A 22,218-nucleotide genomic window follows, 5' to 3' on the forward strand; every position below is an offset into this window, starting at 1 on the left:
GATATGCAAACATGTGAAAATGTAGGATTTCGTTCCGGAAGATTACCTATAATCTAATCGGAGAAAACTGTTTCTCAAGAATTTGCTTATAAAGCTTGATCGCGTTTCCTTTAGATATGCAAGCTTTATAGGATACTGAAGAACTGAATGATAAGGCGATGATACAAAGAAATAAAAATAAATATTGATGCTGGAGAATTTTATTCTGTATTTCTACAGCACTTCTCTCCACATATCTCTTCGTCATTTTTTCTTCATAAAATAACTGAAAAATTTATTGCTTTATGTGAAAAAAATTATTAATATAAATAGCTTTATATATACGGTATCTTTGAGGACATATATGGAATAAAAATGCTTACTTAATTTTGCATCATTTTTATCCTTATATAATATATATATATTTTTTTTCATCCAAGTTCTTTTTATAAAATATTTACTCAAGTATAAATGATCACTAAAAAGTTCACATCAATAAATTTGGCCTACGTTTTATGCTATAAATCTGGATTTCTTATTACACCAAGGCATGATTTTCTATTTTATGAAATAAAAATGATTAAATTCTGATGTTAAAATTAAGTTAGAGATTTATTCGTTATATAAAAAGTGTGAAGCAAAGTTATGAGAAACCGTTATTAGAAAAAAATTATTTTGAAAAGCAAAGTTATGAGAAAAAAATTATTTTGAAATCAAATTTTCAAGGCTTTTCATTTTTTAATTACAAAATGATGGCTGGACAACAAATGAGAAAATAAGAGTTTTCATATCATTCTACGACGAACTAATTTAGTAAAGTGACGATTTGTATTCATAGAAAATTTTATGTAATAACAAATTTAATATTAGATTTCAAAATCATATCTCTTAGTCATGTGAAAAATAACCTTCCAAGACAGCTTATGTAATACCTTTATTATATACTAAAAAAGTATTTTTTATTTTGTTCATTCTGCACTTTTCAGTTTTTAATTATGTATTATAAACATTAATTATTATAATTATATAAACATTAATATTATAAACATTAATTATTCTGTATTATAACAGAATTTCATTAAGTTGATTCTTGTAACTGATAACCAACTTCTCAAAATATTTGAATAGCGTATTTTCATCAATATCTCATATTTATAGAAAGTTTCTTAACTACGGCACTTGAAAAAAAAAATCAATTAAAAAAATTTAGTCTTCACAGACATGGAAGTAAATTAGATAAAAAATACATAAAAAAGAGAAACAGATATGTATCGAAAGCATATATGCAAAATCATTTATAATTTCAAAATCTCCGAAAAAGTTGTTTTTGGGGAAACTTTATCCTTGGATATACAGTAAAAATCCAAAAATGGCGATGGAAAATGACGCTTTAGTCCAACAGAAACACAGGCAAATTAAATACAAAGACAGCAACTGCAGAAATCAACAAAATACATTCGAGTAGTAAATCATTTATAAGCAACTACAATGCCACAATGCTCAAAAAGAACCCATTAGAGAGAATTCACTCGACTATTATGAGTGTGCGCCTCCGCCTTTGTACCTCCCGCGACAGGGCATCGTAAAAGTCAAGAATACCGTAATGTTGGTCCTTATATAGAAATAGCCAAGATTCCTGCACATTGTTCTATATTCATCTTTATTGCAAAAATTTAAAGTCAACTCAAAGTCTCCAAGTTTAATGCCAAATACAGAAGTCATTGATCCGCCATCCATTTAGTATTACGTTAATGATATCGGTAAAACTCTAATTTTTACTATGAGACTTTATAATATTATAGATTAGTAACAATATACTGGATGTTTATTTCATTCATGTACAGTTTCTTTTTTATCGTAAAATCAAATTTACCTGCAATTTGTATTTAGATCTACAAAAAGCCTAACCATAAATTTATAGGTAAAATACTTAGCTCCACAGTTTTTATAGTTACCTTGTAAAGAACTCTTTTAAGATAATAATATTTGTTTAGAATTAATTATGGGTTCTAGATTGAGTGATGTGAGAGAGTCACAGCTTCAGGAACTGAAAATATTAGATTGATTCTTGTCCAAAAGATGGATGCAGCTGATTAATGCTAGAAATATACCAGTGATTCACTTGTTTGATATCCCTCAGAAGTTTAGGAAGTATTGCGTGACTGAAGTGATACTTATATACTTATCATCTTATCATGGTACCTTTAACGGAAGGGTTATACCGTGACCGGTGATGATCTAGGGCCCAACCTTAGTTCTCACCTCTGTGGTGTCCTTACGATAGTCATTCGATTAACTAGAATGCTTTGCTGGGGTCTCGGTATAATATCTCGAATGTATGGTCATATTTATTTAAATTATGCCATTAATGTGTTGGCTTTAATATTTGTCACTATTTTAAGGATGAAAAGCTATATGAGCATTTATTTAAGATACTCTATTTTTGAAACATAAAATTATTATTTTCCATATATTCATTGTTATATCAAAATAATGTATTGCTAAAGCATTTTATTGATGCAAAACTTATATAAATTAGCTACATCTGCTCTATAAATGTTGTATCTTATCATAAAATATTTTATAACAGTGTTTCATAATTTATATATTTTTCTAACATATTATCTAATTTTTTATACATTATTAATACGTATGACATGTGATTTCTAACAAATTCCAGATTTTGATAAAATAACGACAATATGCGTTTTATACAAAGTGTTTACCTATAGAAGAATCTGAGAGTTAATATTTTATTATAATGATTCCCTGCTACCTGGAGATGTGCCAAATAGAATGGGATTTAATCTTATTTTGCTAGTATTTTATTTTTTTGTCGACATGTCATGTATGCATAGTTGCGGCAACTCGTCAACAACAAACATGTATAAAACTTGTAAACAAATGTATCAAAACAATTCGGTAAGTAAAGCTCAAGACACTCTCAAGACAAGCATAAAAAGAAAACTTCTGTTTACTTCGTGATGCCAGAAACTCGACGCAAAAAGGACATTTTTGACTTCATTTGAAAGAAATCTGGTAGCATGGAAATTTAATGAGTTTCGAACATTTTAAATTTCAAAGTTCCAAGTCAAATGAAACTTTTCAGCCTCCATTTTCAGTTTACTTATAGTGTTGACAAGATTCTTTTTACATTTAAATTTCGAAAAGAAAGTTTTTGGTGACATTTGTCAGATTTAAACGTCATTTAAAAGAAAAAAAAATCTGAAGAGTGAATTCTTTTAAAACATGTTTAGGTGAAATAAGAACGTCTGAAAAATATATTTCATCAGTTGCAGTCATTTCTCTCCAGAATTGTTTTCAAGAATAAATTATAAAAATGAAGAGCTGATATTTTTTTTTGTAGTTATTGTTGATAAATTTCTTAAAAGATTCAATTTTATCGTCTGCTTTCAGTATTTAATTTTTTTTCAGTTTTAGATTATGAATGATTTAATTTTTATAATCTGTTAATTCAAATAAATTTTTTAAAGAAATATGCGTGGGACTGTAGGGAGATTTTAGTTTTTCGTATTCAAATTTTTCCGTTCTGTGAGAGGGAAAGTTATTGCTGAACAATAAGATTTAAAAATATTGATTATTTATGTTATCTGCACTTCTATTAAATTAATCAAATTATAATTGAATAAATATTTCATTTCAAAATGTTTACTAGCTTGAACGTTGGTATCCTGTTTTGTTCTAAGGTTATTGATTATAGTTCAGCAGATATTTATAATATTTTTTGCAGAAAGGAAAACTTTTACCCATACATTTTTAATTTCATAGAAAATCCTTATCTATAAATTAAACAGATAAATACATTGTTTGGAGTCAACAAATTTCAACCATATTTCCCTTTTATGTGAACTTTTATAAATTGGAAAATAACTGAAAATAAAAAAAAATATTACGACAATATTTAATTTATATGAATTTAATTTTAGAAATAAAATTTTGTAATGACTGGATTAGCTATTAAAACAGCAATAACAGCAAATAGAAGTTGATATTTCTATTTCATAATCTATAATAATAATAAAGAAGATGTGCTTGTGTATGATGATAACAAAATATCCATAATCAAAGCAAGAAACCAGTTGCAGCTCTTCCGGGGTCCAGATCCTGTTCCAGAATAATCTATTTAATCCCACTAAAATTCAATCCACTCAGATCAAGATTTCGCAGAACTCCCGAATGTTTTGTATATTTGTAAAATAGTGTGCTGGATATTGGCATATAATTTTGACAAATGTTTTCTTTATTTTTTTTTATTGATTTGTGCGGTTTCTTTTTTCAATAATTCTTCCTGTGTACACCCATTTAAATGACAGGGAAATCTTAGAAATTCCAAGTTCTAAGATATACTGTAATGAAAAACAGAAAATTGCAAAGTTGTAAAGCCTCATTTAAGTAAGAGAATTAATTAAGAATTGAGAATAAACTAAGTAAGAGAATTTAGATGATGGATTTAGTAAGAGAAGACAAATATTACCATTTATCGCTATATGCGTATTTGTTTAGCCACACTCTCCAAACTCGTCATATCAAGAAATTTGGTCAAAAGAAACTGTCATTATTTAACGCTATTAATTTTGATGAAAGTGTTTAAGTGATGAATGTATCATCCACTGAAGATAACTTTCGTATTAGAACCAATGGAAGTATCTACTAAATTTCTCAAAGATTGAGAGTCGCGAACAAACAAATGAGTATTCCTTGAATTCTATTCTTCAAGGTTTAAAGTCAGATTTTACTTTAACATTTTTTGTTGGCATTTGTTTTTTCAAATTTTCATGACGTCAAGCAAAATGATTATTTTTGAACTTATTTAAAGCTATGTTGTTTTGCAAGGAAATTTGCCTCAAATTGTCTTAAAGATGTTTTTTTTAAGATTTCATTGTTTATTTCTATCAAGATAATGTACATTGTAAAAAAATAAAACTCTCTACAATGCCAAACTTTCACAGAACGAAATGGCATTGCCTCTATTTGCAGATGCTGTCTATGGCAACTTCTTTACAGTGCAGTAAAAACATTCCGATAAATAGAAATCGTTGTTCTGGACTTTCATTTTGTAAATACATCCTGTAAAGAAATTCTTTTGCTTTCTGTCAATCGTTTTACAGTATTTGCTGAGAAACAAGGAAACAAATAAGTTTGATACTCAATGCATACAGTAATATCTTGGTACAGTAGTATCTTGGTAATATCTTGGTTGCATACAGTAATATCTATCATCTTGGTGGCTCTGCAATCTTAAACTTGGTATTCATTTTCGCTAAATGTCGTTTGGTTAAATAAATTAGAAATCTTATTTTACTTTTGATTTGAAAAAGAAGAAGAAACAGAAATACTAATAATTCATCAATTTCAAGAAATATTTAACATTAATCTGTTAATTTAACATTATTTAACATTATCTGTTAATTTAACATTATTTAACATTATCTGTTAATTTAACATTATTTAACATTATCTGTTAATTTAACATTAACATTATTTAACATTATCTGTTAAAAATTATTTTAAAAGAATTCTTTAACATAACATTTCTTTGTTCTTTTTCTTTCTTAGCAAATAGAAATCATTTCAAAAATATATTATTTGCGATTTTTTTATGTGTTAAAATATCTATCCAAAGAGTTGCGAAATGGCAAATGCTTTCCTCTGCAGGGCAAAAAATGATTTTTCGAATATTATATACATATATACATTATAAGGAAGATGTCATTATTGCGTTTTTGAATCCATGACATTGTTAACTTTAATTTAAACAAAATATTTTATTTAAATTACTTTATTAAACGTTTTTTTAATATATAAATATCCAGTGAATAAATACAAAAATATTAAATAAATAAATAGAAATATAAATTATTTTTTATACTATCATTTAAACAATAAAGTATAAAAATTTTCTTAAAAATTTGGAAAAATGAAATCGTTAAATAATTTTGCAAAATTTGATGGTTCTATCACTATTTATTAAACATTAGTCGTAAAATTCGAGGAACATTAATTAAATGTTGCATTGTAACTAAAAATTTGAGCAAATAAAAAATTTAATAAACAATTTCTAGACAATTTATATCATGTTTTCAGACAATGGTTGGATACTATGTTTAATCAACAAGATTAAAAGATGAAAAAAATATATATGAATTAGCACACAAAATTTTGCTACAAAATCATATATGAATTAACACATAAAATTTTGCTACAAAATCATATATGAATTAACACACAAAATTTTGCAAAAAAAAATCATATATGAATTAACACACAAAATTTTGCTACAAAATCATATATGAATTAACACACAAAATTTTGCTACAAAATCATATATGAATTAACACACAAAATTTTGCTACAAAATCATATATGAATTAACACACAAAATTTTGCTACAAAATCATATATGAATTAACACACAAAATTTTGCTACAAAATCATATATGAATTAACACACAAAATTCTGCTACAAAATCATATATGAATTAACACACAAAATTTTGCTATAAAATCATATATGAATTAACACACAAAATTTTGCTACAAAATCATATATGAATTAACACACAAAATTTTGCTACAAAATCATATATGAATTAACACACAAAATTTTGCTACAAAATCATATATGAATTAACACACAAAATTTTGCTACAAAATCATATATGAATTAGCACACAAAATTTTGCTACAAAATCATATATGAATTAACACACAAAATTTTGCTACAAAATCATATATGAATTAACACACAAAATTTTGCTATAAAATCATATATGAATTAACACACAAAATTTTGCTACAAAATCATATATGAATTAACACACAAAATTTTGCTACAAAATCATATATGAATTAACACACAAAATTTTGCAAAAAAAAATCATATATGAATTAATACACAAAATTTTGCTACAAAATCATATTTTTATATTATGATTATATCTAATACACACCACTCAAACTGATTAAAAATTATTTTTATAATTTAACAAATAAAATGTTGCAACAAATATTTAACTTTTTAATATGTTGTTCAATTACCTTTCTTTTTCTGCCACTGCAGTTTGTAGTTTTCTTTAAGATTAATTAAAAAAATATATATATGCCACTTTCCAGCAAATAGTGTAATTTATTTCTTATTTTCAGAGCTTGAGCGGTCATACTTCCCCTGTGGAATGTGTGAAATTCGGACAGTGCGAAGATATCGTTTGCGCTGGGTCTTCGAATGGAACTTTAAAAATATGGGACTTAGAAGCTGCCAAAAGTAAGTAGATCAATCATATCTAGGAAATATTAAAAAAAATATGTTTGGTATGAAAAGTATGATATCAATCATTGTGTAAAATGTGCATTGGGATTGATTGCCGTAGAATTATAGATCCCAAATAGATAGATATATATATTCTGTTACAGACTCCCTACATGTGTGTATGGTGAAAAAAATCTAGCACACTAGTTGGTAGAAAACAATGCTTTAATTCTTGAATATTCCAAAAATCACGAAGCACAGGTAAACGAAATGTGTACCAGGTACAGAACTCATTGAAATTTAGCTACTTACACACAGGCAGGAACTATCATCTTTCTATTCGAACTGAATCCCACAAAGAGAATCACTCCTCAAATGAATAATTTGTCTTATGATTCTCCTGACAGGAAATGCCATCACATGGAGTTTTTCTAAAGAATATCTAAATTTCTGTTTTTAACACAAATAAGGAAAAACTCTTACGTTTTCCAAAATTTTCCTTTTTTTTTTTTCCCATTATTCTCCAAATTCACCGTCAAATCTGCTGTCAAGATCAGGAATATATATATAATATTCAACCATTTATTATAATATTTTTATATTTTTCAACATTATTTTCGCATGAGAATGTCAAAAATGACGATATTATTAAGTTTTCGAAAAAAATTCTTGGTATGAAATGCTATTTCTTTCATCCCCTTTTTCAAGACGCAATAATCCACTAATAGCGCAAACAAAAGACTTTTTCCCATCTTATTACAAATTACAAATACTCCGAATTGAATAATGCATTAATGAAATAAATTTTATAATTTGGTACGCGAGAAACAGTTACAGAATGATATATATTTATTTATATGTATATGAATTTTAATTATCTTTGGGGAAGACTAATTTACTTTTACTGTAAATACGTATTTAGTTGAAATTTACTATTGTAGTGTTCCTTCACATTGCAAAGGATGTCAATCCATTAAAATAACAGGTGTGTGAGAAAAATATTAGTAAACAAATCAGCAAAAGTATTGATAAGGAAACTACTTCTTTTATAGTTTGGCTTACCTATTAGCGACAAAATCAAAAAGTTCATTAGAGTAGAGTTCACCCATATCTATCTATATTCATACAAAAATAGAATACCCATTTAATATATATCCGATTCTCTGTAAATATTAGTATATGTAAAAAATGCAAAATAAGCACACAATTATTATTGTTATTATTGAAATGGGTAAATGGGGATACTTAGTAACAAAAATTAACCAATCCCTAAAGTCAGAGAGTCAGATTTAATACATCTCAAAAAGTTTCAGTTATCGAAGTTATCAGTATTCGACGAAAAATTTGCAGCTATCGCTTATGAAAAAGTATGTTGATAGAGAAACAAAAACGGCTGAATTAATCACAAAAACAGATATTAGTCTGTAATCATGAGAGAAAATTTGTTTTCAATAAAAAAATGTTTCTTTTTTATATTTGATTTCGAAATTTGATTTCTAAAGCAAGTGCGCTTGTATTTTAAATAAAAACTCTAAATTAAAGTTAAGGATTTATTAAGAATTCTATTGTAATGCTTCAGTTTGAAAGTTAAAAAAATCGCCAAATCTTCATCAAGTTTTAGCATAATTTTGGCACTTAAAACCAGTGGTCTTCTATATACATTCGAAAAATTGGAAAGCTTTTAATTGTTACCTATCATTAAGTTGTTGCAATTTTTCTAGTCCGGTACATATACCTAATCATTGCTTTCAGTCATAAAAGAAATACTTAATTCTCAGTCGTTTAAAAGATAAACTATTAATAGATTTTTTTTTAAAATCAATGAAAGAATAATCTGGTTTTCCGCCAAAATATGGTAAAAATATGCCGAATATCAAATATTCGCCACAACTGCGCGATTTTTGATTACAAAGAAATGATAACAAACAAATACCAAGGTTGAAATAAAAATTATCAGAAACACCTTTATTTGGGAAGAAAACGATCAAAAAATTCAATTTTTCCGAACTTGCATTATTTTTAAATTCTTAATTCCATATTATTAAATCTCTTCAAAATAATAATAAATCACAAAACTCAGTTTTGATTTTAGAGCAGTTTAATAAAGTGTTATATAATCCATACAAGTAATTAAAAATAATTTTTCTCAATTCGATATAAGAATAATGCCCACCCAAATTACCTATAAAATCATACATTTTTGTTTGGATAGCGATCGGAAATTTTTGATCGCATTTCTATTTTTGCACGTTAGTTAAAATTAATGAATGGCATTTAAGCTTCAGGTAACTCCAGTTCTACTGAATGAATTCAAACAAAATTTCAAATATGTGCTAAGTTTAAATCGACTGAAGTTTAAATCAGAAGAAAAATAGTTCGAAATTTTTCTAAAAGTTGGCACAGTAGCAAAATAGAAAGAAAATAATAGCTCAAAAATCCTATGTTTACAGAAAATTTATTTACATTTTGTGTGCACTATGTGCACAACATGTCGTTTATCAATTTGCTGGCAGTGTACCAATGCAATATCAATGACCGCGTGCAACATCTCAGAAGAGAGAGATATGGCAAAACGATACTGTCTTTGAATCCATTTCATTATTTATACTTTCTTGATAATCTTGCTGTTTGAGAAAATCCCACAACCAGAAGTAACAAGGGTTCAGATATGATGATCTTGCTGCTCAGGGAAGTGGTAAAATATATAAGATAATGTGTTTACCAGAGAAATAACCTTGAATTGCATTCTTTATACATTTGAGCAACTTCTCCACCAAACATTTTTTGTCTTAACATTGGGACAACATATTCTTCCAGGAATCATCTGTATCGTTCACTTGTGACTGTACACCTGACAACCCGTTCATTGTGACTTTTTCGAAGAAGGATAAGACTAAAGTGCAATTCGCTGTGAATCCACATCATGCTGTGACATATGGATAGTATGGCTAATGTTGGATGCGGATTAGTGAAATTCCAGTTATTGTGGTATTGTGAGTTCACAGCACCATCCAAGTGGAAATGAGGTCTTATCTTTTCATAAAATAGGCGATGGCCGATATCATTTCCTTGCGTCGTCAACAAAACTAACTAATTTTTCGTGCATCTTCTAAAATTTTAGAATTTTGAATAAAATCATGCAAATGGTTGTCATTCAATGCTCATGTTATAGAATAAACACTTAAGTAGGATTTGAAGATGCTTCAGTTGTTGCAATCGCCAGTTCCTCCACAGTCGCCAGCTCAGTTTCACGTCATTTTCTTCCCAGAAAGCTTTCCATATTTCTTTCTCAAATTGACGAATTATGCCTTTAACTGCGTTTACGAGCATTGGTCCTTTCTATCATTTTTATATCCACCGATATGCAAGAAATGCTGCATAACTATTGTTCTCATTCTGATAAAAGTATTTTAATTTTCAATGTTCTCTTTATCAGCGGTATGTTTACTCTAGCATAAATATTGCTTTAAAACGAAATTATAGGAGAAACTCATTTACACACAAGTTTAAAAATAAAGTGCCCTCTATAGGCAAAATTTCAAACTATTTTTTTTTCGCCGTAACTTCGACTGTTTGATTAACACTACACATATTTGAAGTTATATTCAGATATTTTGAGTTTAACGAGTTGGTGGCCTTTAAGAATCGCTAATTTAATGTTTGACCACCAAGTTCTTTTTGAAAAATTTAAATAGAATAAAATATGAACTAAAGGAAGACATCAGATCTGATACTTTTATTCTTCTAATATTGTTTTTAACCAAAAACCAATTAAATCGGATTTTTCCATTCATAAAAAACATTTTTGTTTCGATTTTTTAGAAATTTCTATATTTGACAAAACATATTTTATAGTACAAAGTATTTACTCATTTGCTTCGTAAATGCTTTTTAGCAAAAAGAAAATATACTTTAACAAGAAAAATATAACATGCAATCTACTTACATGTATTATTAAGTATATATTACTAATAATTTAATTAAACACTATTTTGTTTTTGAAGTTTCATTTATTCCAGTATATGCGTGAACCTTGCTTATTTATTTTTCTCATATATTTCTGAAAGATTCAATACTATTTTAGATGCAATTTTTTTAATAATTTTCAATCCGTTAAATATTTTTTACACAAATTAAACAGAATATTAAAGAAATAAATCCTTAATATTTTTATAAAAAGACAAACTAGGGTGAAACATAATTTTGATGATTAAACTTCAGAAACTAAATTGTTGTCTTAGAGTTCTGTGACGACCGTGCTTTCATCTAGATATCGTCGCAATTTCAGCTGCGTACTCGTGCAAGTAGATTAAACATGCGATGCATGAGCCAACTATATTTTCCTTCTTTTTTCGATATTTATAAATGTATTCCATTAACTAGCAAAAAATAACATATTCTTAATGTTTCCTTTAAATAAAAATGCAATTTTTGAAAATAGTTATTAAATTGAATATTATGGACCACATCCATATTGGTGACTCGGACGTGATTTGAATACGCCGTCTTCTGACCTGGAATCTTAACAAAAATAATTTCATTAAATTATTAAAATATAAAAATATATAATTAATACAAAACACATTTGATAAGAAATTGTTGCTAAAGTTGTTGTTTGTTTTAAAAAAATTGCCATAACAACTAGATATAATTATGTAAATTTTATAGGGTCCTAAAGTAAAGCTGGAATAAGTTGTTTTTTTTTTCATGAAAAAATACAAACATGTGCATTTGGTATGCCATAAACGATTACAATTACGGAAGAAGAGATGTCATAAATCCGTTTGAAATGTTGCAGGTGGAACACATTAACCTTGACTGATTAAACATCAGCTTTGCGTGTGTGCTAATTTCTTATACATCTGAAGTTTCTGTATTATTCTGCTGTATCTAAAATACAGAATAACAATTAACCGTCGCCATCGTTTAGTAAATGTATTTTGTATATTGTATTCTATAAAAGAATGAACATAGTGAACTTTTTGGTGAATAGATGTCTTATAGATAACTGAACAATAATAATCCTTATTTCTGATTAGGGTATCATATAAAACACATCAAAATCCAACCTTAAGACTGAAAGGGATTTAGGGATTGAAAGGATGGAATATAATGACTGTATAAATAAAATAAAAACAAAAATAAACTATATAGTATATTTAATCCTTTGCTTGAGCAAGAGACTCTAGAATAGAATTAAGAATGGGAAATATAACTTCAAATCTACTTCCACTTTTACTATACTATAAAGTTATTATCCAACCGTCAATCATCATTAGCAGGCCAGACAGAAAAGATTAGAAAAAAAGGAGAAAGAAAAATGAAATTGTTTCCATTCTATCTCTGAAATTGTTCTTTTTCCTCTTTCTGTTCCGAAACCTAAAATCTACGAAGATTAAATATCTCTGAAGAAATATTTTCCAAATCCTTTTTGAAAATAGGTTTCTTTATAAAATAGTATAGGCAAGATCATACTTGTACTCACTTCTGTAAAATTATCGTATGCCTTCAATTACAATACGTTTTATAAATCAGTAAATTTCTTAAACAAAATGGCAATACGATTTTAAACAACACATTTTATAATCTATTTCGATGCTATTTTTTCTGATCGTAACGGTCTCCTTTCTTTTGGAATTGAAATAAAGTGACATCAGTTTTGATCTGTTTCTTGCTATCCTTTTAAAGAGTAAAAACAATTTTTTTTTAAAAAAATTGCATGAATTAGTGCTTTAAATCAGCAGGAACGGTCTTGAAACCTAAATAAAGATATTATTCATTTACCATATTTATAAAATCTGTGGGGATTTGGTAAAAGCTTAACCCCATGAATTCTTATATTATTATTTTTTTCTTTTTTTTTTGCAGTCCTACGCATGAGTTTCTTTAGCTTTATTGTATAGTAAAAAAAAAACTGAGTATGAATTTTGGATGCCTTATTTTTGACCAATTGTAACCAAAATTTGACACTACCGCTCTAGCAATAATATTACATATCAAATTTCATTTAGCAAAGTCATTGTGGTTTTGAATTATCAAATTTAATTTCTTGCAAATGCACAGACCGAGAAGCGACGTTATTTACACAGCCTTTTAGATCACAAACTCTTTACAGAATTTTATTTATTGAGTAGTAAATATTTATTATTATTAAGTAATAATAATAATATTTTATTTTTTGAGATATTTGTTTCTTACTGCATCTAGTTCATTTATATGTTGATAAAAAGACAAACAAATGTTTTGAGCATAAATTCCATTCAAAATTTGACAAAAATTGCAAATTAGTGTAAAAATCACATATTAAATTTCATCCTCCTTATTCAAATCATTTTCTTGTTCACCGATAGATATAATTCCAAAAATGTGTTTTGTTAAGTTCCGAAATGTAGAAACTTGTCAAAATTTCAATCTCTGTTTTTTTTAAATTACTATTCTCTCTTTATAAATGTCATATTTAAGACTGTAAAAACTAGTTTTTTTATATCAAAAATATGTAAGCAAAATATTATCTTTAAAGCTTGTGACTTTGACAGAAATGCTTAAAAATTACATATAAAATTGCATTAATGTTATATTCTAAATTTTAATGAATATGTAGGAATATCTTTTCATCTGTCATTCGCTGAGGCTGTGTTTCCTTCTTATATAGTTTTCTACATTTCTCGCTGTTACGAATTTATTTTGAATTCCACAGTTTGGATGAAGATAATAGATGTTCTCCACTTTGTATCCATAATTTTATTTTTATTTTAATTATTTTAACTTTTCCCATTTTTAACATATTTTAATACCCATTTGATAAATATTTAGGATTTTAAAGTACATTTTTTTTTAATTCATTGTCATGTCAAGCAAGCAGTTTGTTTGTTAAATATAACAAAAAGTAAACTATCAACTGATAGTAAAATTCTAAAAACCATAAAGTATTGTATAAGCAACAGAAACTCATTAAGCAAAATTTCAGATATTTTGCATATTAAAAATGAATGAGAAATCGATGGTAAAATTCCATCGTTACACAAATTATTCAAATAATTTTAATGAAGAATCTAGAAAATATTCTCATTTTTTCTTCAAACACCTATTAAATTTCCATCTCCAAGCAGAAAAAAAATTATCACCAATTTTGGTGCTGTTTTCCATTTTCTTATACACTAAAATGGTCGAATTCCAAAATATTCACAAATTAATGAGAATTTGAATCTAAAACTTTTATTAATTTATGTCCCCTTGGTGTAATAAATATCACATCTTAGAGAAATTTAGCAAAATAAAAGTCTTTAAAAGATTTTCGTTAATCAATGCTTTATCCAGGTTTTTTTTATTGTAAATTTTTATTCCCTATTTTATTTATTTATTTTGTCTATATTTTTATCTCAATTTAAGAAATTTTGTTGCAATTATCTTTCTTTGAATGACGTTAATCTCGAATAACATTTTTACTAACGACAAATCGCTTTTGGCGACCAACTGACTCACCAGAGTTATTCGCTATATTTTATTTTAGTTCAATCATTTAAAAAAAAATCATAACCATAATTCCGTCGTCAGATTATAAGACTTTGTTATTTTAAAAATCTTGCATATGTTCTGTGAATTGTACAATATAATGTTTAAAGAATTATTTTTTAATATTTTAGGAATATTTTTGTCACGATAAAAAGTATCTGTAATTTTGCTGCCTTATATTATCTCCTGTAAAAATTCAATTTCTTCCAACAATAAGAAAATATTTGAATATTTTTTGAGAAATTTCTTTCTGGCTAGTTAGTTTTTTTTTCAAGAATTTATTCAACTGAAGCAACAGATTTTCAATTTGTTTTAAAACTTTTCTTTCGAGCAAACGACTTTTACTTCTTGCTTTTACAGAATAGCTAGTTTCATTATCCAGAAGGGCAAGAATACGAAAAATAGGAACTTTTCATTTATATTCCTAAGCAAAGATAAATAATTCTTTATAATTAAAAAATTTTTTTAAAAAAAAGAGGAACAAAAAAGATGTTTTATAATTGAAATCTATAACTTCGCAAAATAAAGGAAACAGAAAAGTCTTGAATACAATATTCATTTTACTTTTTTCTTCTTCTTTGCTCTGTAGTTATTCGAACTTTGTTGGGCCACAAAGGAAATGTAAAATGCGTCGATTTTCATCCTTACGGAGACTTCGTAGCTTCTGGATCTTCGGACAGCAACATAAAAGTAAGTAAATAAGATTTCGTTATTTCGATTTTATAAAAAGATATGGAAAAATAGATAAATTTCTTGTTATAAGAAGGAAATATTTTTTAAAAAATAGCCCAGTTGAATTGAATTAACTACACTTTTCATTAGTTTTAGGGGGAAGAAATCAGAGAACTTGCGTTGCTGCGATTTAATTTTGAGTTGCAAAATGACTAGAAAGATAAAAAAAATTAACGCCGTAGTTCAGCTTGACATTACATTTATTTAGATGTTAGATAGCACAACGTAAAACAGCGGAGCCGTGGGGAACCTAATAATATTTCAGATCATTATTAAACTTAACTGATATGATAATCAGTAATCATTAAATGTTGATGCATAAAAAAATGAATTTCAATTAATTAGGCAGTTAGCATAGGTGAAATTTATTTAAGAAATGTTAAGGATAAAAATATGCTAATGATTACTATAGTATAACAGTGCAGTATACAGTATCCTCAACAGCTTCAAATGTATATCATTGAATACTAAAACTAAAAAAATATTGTAATAAAATTTTTTCCATCATTACGAATTTATATCATTCTTCAATAGAAATATTAATGTCAGGAATGGATCATTCTCTGAAATCTCTGAAAAGTAGGATACTTGTATATCAGATCATGGTCACAATGATATTAATAAATATGCATATTATCTTAAAATGAGTCAACTATCTGTAAGCCATTTTGAGGTTTCACTTCCTTTTTCCTCTTGAAATATATGCAATAAATAAAAAAACTAATTTGACACTGAACATTTCACAAGAATCATATGGATATGTGTAAATTCTGTTGGATGAAATGTAATAATACATTGCTTGTTTAAACATTTTTGAACATTGAAAATATTTTTTTACCACTTAATAAATAGATATAATAACAATATAAAAATTCTCATAAAAATGCTATTTTAAATTAACAGCGACATTTTTTGAATTAATTTTAATTTCTTTTTTGCATCATTATTCAAATTAATTTTTAATTAAAATTTCCAATTTATTTAGGTTTTATAAAACAGGAAATATTGTAACAGAAAACAAAATATCATTAAAATTTTGTTATTGGGAAAAGAATAGTGTAATTAATAGTATTAGCAAGTTTTAACGGAAGTAAAATTAATCAGGTTAAAAAAAAATTCTGTAGAAAAATGAATTTATTAACAAAAAAACTTTATGATTTATTGCTTTTTAGGTTTATTATTTTCAAAATATATCCAAAAAAGTTTTTTTTTTATGGGAGAACTTTATTGAAAATCTTATAAATTTAGTTTGAAAAATATATAATTTAGCAACTTTTTAAGTATTAATAAATAGAAGCTGGAATAATTTTGTTGCAAAATATGAGTATAAAGTAGTTCTAAAGATATATCTGCTTCTTTTTTCTTCCTAAAATGTACATTATTTCAATGACTAAAAATTTCGAAGTTATTTGCTTAAAACAGATTATATTATACACTTTATTAATAAATACATTGTTAGCTTGGAAGGAAGAATCAAATTATTCAAAGACAGGTAGAACAGAATTTACATAATTTTTACTAAGCAAAGTATAAATTATGCAACTGAATCTATTTCTTTAGCTCTTGTTAGAATTAGTTCAAACATCTTATTATACGACATTGTAATAATATCTCGTTGGTACTCGGTATGTTACTCGAAATCAGATTCGCAGAATTGTTTTTCTAATAAAGATTCCACATATGAATAATAAAAATATCAAAATGGAGACACATTTTCGTTGCAGCATTTTCTTCGGAAATATTATCACGAATAAGTTTCACGGTAAAATGAGAAGCAGCAAACATATGAATCAATGAATATTTAATTTCTGTTACGCAAAATAAGGAATTTTTGTCTCTCAAAGAAAAGCATCTGGAAATTATTATGAAATTGAATAAATGTACCTTAAAACATAAATGTATTATCGTAAAGTTGGAAATAATCTTATAGCATAATTTCAAAATAAACTAGATATATTAGATTGACGTATTTCACAAGATAACAGAGAATTTATCCACAGTTTTTAAGTCTCAGAATTGATACATATGAAGATTATTCTAGATTAATCATCCAGTGTGAAATAAAAATTTAGAAGTGTCTAGAAAAAGAATAATATAATAAATAATTAAAGTTAAAATGGCAGTTCTTAGATTTGACAGCTGTAACCGTGATTTAAACCACAATAGATTAACAATTTCAGGTTCTACCAAACGAGCTAAAGGAACAGCTGATAATCGTCATTTTACGAAGCATTGTTTTTACGCCTTTGTGTTATATTAAACAGGGGAATTTAGAATATTAACGCATAATTAAATGAAATTAAAATTTTTTAGATAGTTTCTTACAAGTTTATAGAATATTCATTCTTTATCATTTTTAGTTTAGTATTGTTTTTCAAAATTTCTATTTTAAATCAACTTAATTTTAATATATATATATATATATATATATATATGTGTGTGTGTGTGTGTGTTTAATGGAATTCGCAGCAAATATACTCTATTTTTTCTGATATTAAATACTATAATGGTCACCAGATGATTCTATTTGACAACAATTTTATATTTTTCTCAATTATTTATAATGTATACAAAAAAGTTCTTACAATGATAAACTTAATTGCGGCTTATTTGGCCCTCTATAGTCAGTGCTTTGGTTTTTGCACTGTAAAATCTAAATAAATTTCGCAGAATTCTTTTCATGGCAAAAATATTCCGAAGCTCCACATGACAAATGTTTGCTAAAGATGTTATAGCATTTTGTTTAATGCATTTCTTTATAAATTCTGTCGGTGTTTTAAATTTGGCATTTAATGAGATTGCTATTGACAATGTATCATTCAAACTAGGAAAATTACAAAGTGGAAACCTAACTCCAAGGTGAATTAAAATGAAAGCAAAACGAAAAATTATATATTACTACTTCCTGTGAGCAATGGAACTGTTTATAAATCTTTTTTTAGATAAGTTACTTTCAAAAACCGTATTTAGAGACGACGTGCTCGAAGATTATTTTTTTAAACTTCTTGGAATTCTCTTCTATTGTAAATATATTAAGAATGAAATCTGTAATCACTTTGAGAATAGTTCACTTTAGAATCATATTTAAAGTTCTATGCTCTCTGTTCCATCATTCCGTTTGATACTCTCCCAGTTCCTGCATAGCTTCGATCTCATTCCAGAAATGTTTATTGGGATAAAATGAATGGTTTTCTTATTCCAAGAGATGATTAATAATCCAATTTTTAAAGTTCACTGGAATTTTATCTTTTTTTTTAATCCTTCTCCTGCTGTCATTTAATCAAGCCTGCACCATTCATTAATCGCTCTAAAAATTTAAACATCGACAAGTTGCTGTCAAATACTGAATGTTTGCCACATTGAAATACACATTTTGAAAACTGCAACTTTCTTATGAGCCCTAACACTTATATACTTGATATGGTAAGATATTAAAATCACAAAACAATAACTGATTCAATAAACTATTGTTTGCTCTTTGAATATGTCAAATTTTGTCCCTACGCTTTATATTTTATTTGTTATATATTTTTACTATATATAAAAAGGTATATATATATATGCAAGCATTATTTTATATGAAACAGGATGCAGTTTTGAAGACAGTGAAAAGACTTTCGATTTCGTGACGTCGTTTTATTTCATCTTGGAGAAGCACGCATTATTGCAGCAGCAAGCAGGGGCGATGAGCAACACACACACCACAAAAGGGATTGAGAGAAAAGCTCTTGAACGTTTTATCCCTGGTCTTGTATAACCTGAGATTTTGATAGGGAAAATATTTCTTTACAGTGCAAATATATTACTAAGATTTCGATAGGGATTTTTGCTACACGCGTCGACAAGGCAGGGGAAAGACAAGTATCTTTTAAAAATGAATTTGTCTCGTCAGCGGTATTTTGTCCCTTCATGCGGAGTGTGGGAAAGTTAGGCTTTTAGCCGATTTAGCAATTTTACAAAGCATCTCTTGAATTAATTAAGTAGAGAAAGTGGAATTGGATCACGAATTAAGAGAATATTTCAATATGAAGTTACTATGGGCTAAATTAAGATAAAATCTTGGAAATTAATTAAATTGGAATTAGAATATATATATATATTATAAGAATAAATAGAATGTAAATGTAAGTAAATTTTTAAATATTCCAACCATATTTCTTGCCATCACTCAAAGAATATTATAGGCCGATGAGATTCCCCATCTTTGATGGTGAAAGATTTGATATTGTATACTAATTTATAAAATAATATTTTGTTCTTTTAAAACATTGAATAAAAATCCTTAAAACTTTAAAACTTTATTCATGTTTCATATCATTTTCTATCTTATTGAAGTACACATTCCTAATAATTTTCACGTCTTAACTGAAAATAACTGAAATACAACTTGATGCAATTTAACTACATTTGAAAATATGATGGTACCTTGCATTATTTTATTATTTTAAATCTATGATAATTAACTAAAATAAAGTTTAAAAATAACTTTTATTATATTATGTTCAACAAAACTCAATGAAGAAAAGCAAGAATAAAAGTGCAAATGAATCGAGATAATGATAGTTTTCTGTTTTAATTTTATTTTCATCTTACGGAAAGCAAATATAAATAAATAAATAAAAGCAAAATAAATAAATAAATATTGGACTGCGTTATTGTAAGTTTGCATTATCTGTAAAATAATAAGAAAGTTATGATTCAGAAACTCAGAAGACAAAAGATTTGTTATGGATTACAATAAAATTATTAGTTGTCTAGTTTAATTAAATATTCCGTTTGTTAAAAAAAATGCTGTGAGTGATAAGGGAATTCCGCATGTAATTTTAAAGAGTAACATAAATTGCCTTTTCTTCTAAAGAATTCAGGACAACATTCATGTTCTTTTAAATAATATTCTCAGAAATCCAGTACAATAACGTTTAAATGTTTTTAACATTTAGCTTTCCCCTGGGAAATTTAATTGTATTTTCGAAGAACAGGAAGTAAAAAAAAAATGAATAGTGTCTCAAGATTTTTTTATTTTTACATTAATATTTTTCTTGCAATAAAATATCTCATCAAACATGAAAATAGAATTAGATTAAAACTTCCTAGAAGTAAGCTGATTATCATTTTAACACTAGAATTAGAAAAAAACATACTTTAATTCACTTGAATAACTTTAAGGTTAATCTAGTGATGTTTTCCATTCTTGTAAGCTTTTATACTGTTTTTTTTTAATACATCGCATGAATAATTGCAAACATAACTATCCAGATGGTTTTAAAATGATATCTTCTATTTTTATTTAATTTAAGAATTGTTTATTTCATTATTTCAATAGAATTGGCATGCGGCATGCAGAATAAATCGTAATTCTTCCATTTGTAAAAATGTTTTATTCCCATTGCTGAATATTTTTTAAGAATTTTAATGACTTATTTTTTATGGTTTTGCTCACATTTATCGTGCCTATATTCTTCCATTCATATTAAATTATCTTTCTTTTCATCGAATTTGCTAAGAATTTTGTTTATAGGACTGGGTCATTTATTTTTATTCCTTTGTTGTGTCTTTTGTTGCCGTTTCATTCTTTTTCAAGAGTGAACTTATTATTTTCATATTAAAGATTTATTTCAAATTAAAGATTTTGCGCTTTCTGGCATTGCATTGTAAAATTTGTTTGCTTTGTATATTCTGGGAAAAAGCTGAGATTTTTAAGAAAATGCAGTCTTTTCTAGCATTTCCAAATGTGTTTTATAATAGCATTATCTAAAATCCTTTTTGATAAGAGTTGTTTTATTATTTATTTAGTTTTCAAAAACTGTATACATTTTTCTGTTTAAATTTTATGACTTTATATTGCTATTTATTTTATTTTGATTTTTTTTCTTTTATCATGCACTTTTTAGCAATGTTTTTCTTGTTATTCCTTTTGTAGTTATCATTCGGAAACGGAATTAGGAATAAACCTAGAAGCATTTTCTGGAATAGAATTTTAAAAAAAATGTTTCTTCCCAGTATTAGTAAGAAACTGGAATAATAAAACTAGAGTTTGTAAGAAAAATAAAAAATCAAGAGATATTTTGATGCTTATGAAATAGTCTAATATATTTTTGGATACAGAAAAATTACAAAGTAGGGGAAAAAAAGATTCTTGCAAGGATTACTTTCATTTTTGAGAAATAATTTAAAAATTCGCAAAAAATCACGTTAATATACGCTGTTTGCTAAGAAATGAATTTCAAAATATGCAATAACATAAGAGCATTGAATCGTATGAAGTAGTATAATGTATTTCTAGATAGGGAAAAAACTGAATGGTGGAAATGAAGATTCTTGCAACGACTACTTTCATTTTTATTTTCATTTCATTCAAGAGAATTGACTCGTATGAAATAGCTTAGTGTATTTCTGGATGAGAAAAAACTAAGTGGTGGAAACGAAGATTCTTGCAAAAACTACTTTCATTTTTACGAAAGAATTTGAAAATTAGTAAAAAGTCACGCCGATACATTCCTTAAAAATTTAAAACAATCTCTTTAAAAAATTACAAATATATAAAATTTCACACTAACTTTAATATCTCATTTTTTTTCTTCTTTTGAAATGTTACTAAAAATACACAGATTAATAGGCACACAACTGCATGATTAGCAATCAACTGACTATGCGAAACGACAAAAAGCAAGACAATCTCAATCTTTACTCCATTTAAATAGCGAACGAAAGCGAAAGAACGAAAATAT

At 26.6% G+C, this 22,218-nt stretch overlaps 1 protein-coding gene across 2 annotated transcripts in view; it reads left to right on the top strand.

Moving 5' to 3' along the window:
• Positions 1-22,218, top strand: part of LOC129965945 (katanin p80 WD40 repeat-containing subunit B1-like) — a 178,601-nt gene that overhangs the window by 42,415 nt on the left and 113,968 nt on the right. For both annotated transcript variants that reach the window (XR_008784246.1, XM_056080248.1), the window contains exons 3-4: positions 7,144-7,261; positions 15,348-15,448. Coding sequence is in view for 1 of the 2 variants with exons in the window: in XM_056080248.1 (XP_055936223.1) it covers positions 7,144-7,261; positions 15,348-15,448 (219 nt within the window). In the remaining variant the exon portion in view is untranslated. The remainder of the gene's footprint in view (positions 1-7,143; positions 7,262-15,347; positions 15,449-22,218) is intronic.

Source organism: Argiope bruennichi, chromosome 4, assembly GCF_947563725.1.
Source record: "Argiope bruennichi chromosome 4, qqArgBrue1.1, whole genome shotgun sequence".
Classification (NCBI taxonomy): Eukaryota; Metazoa; Arthropoda; class Arachnida; order Araneae; family Araneidae; genus Argiope; species Argiope bruennichi.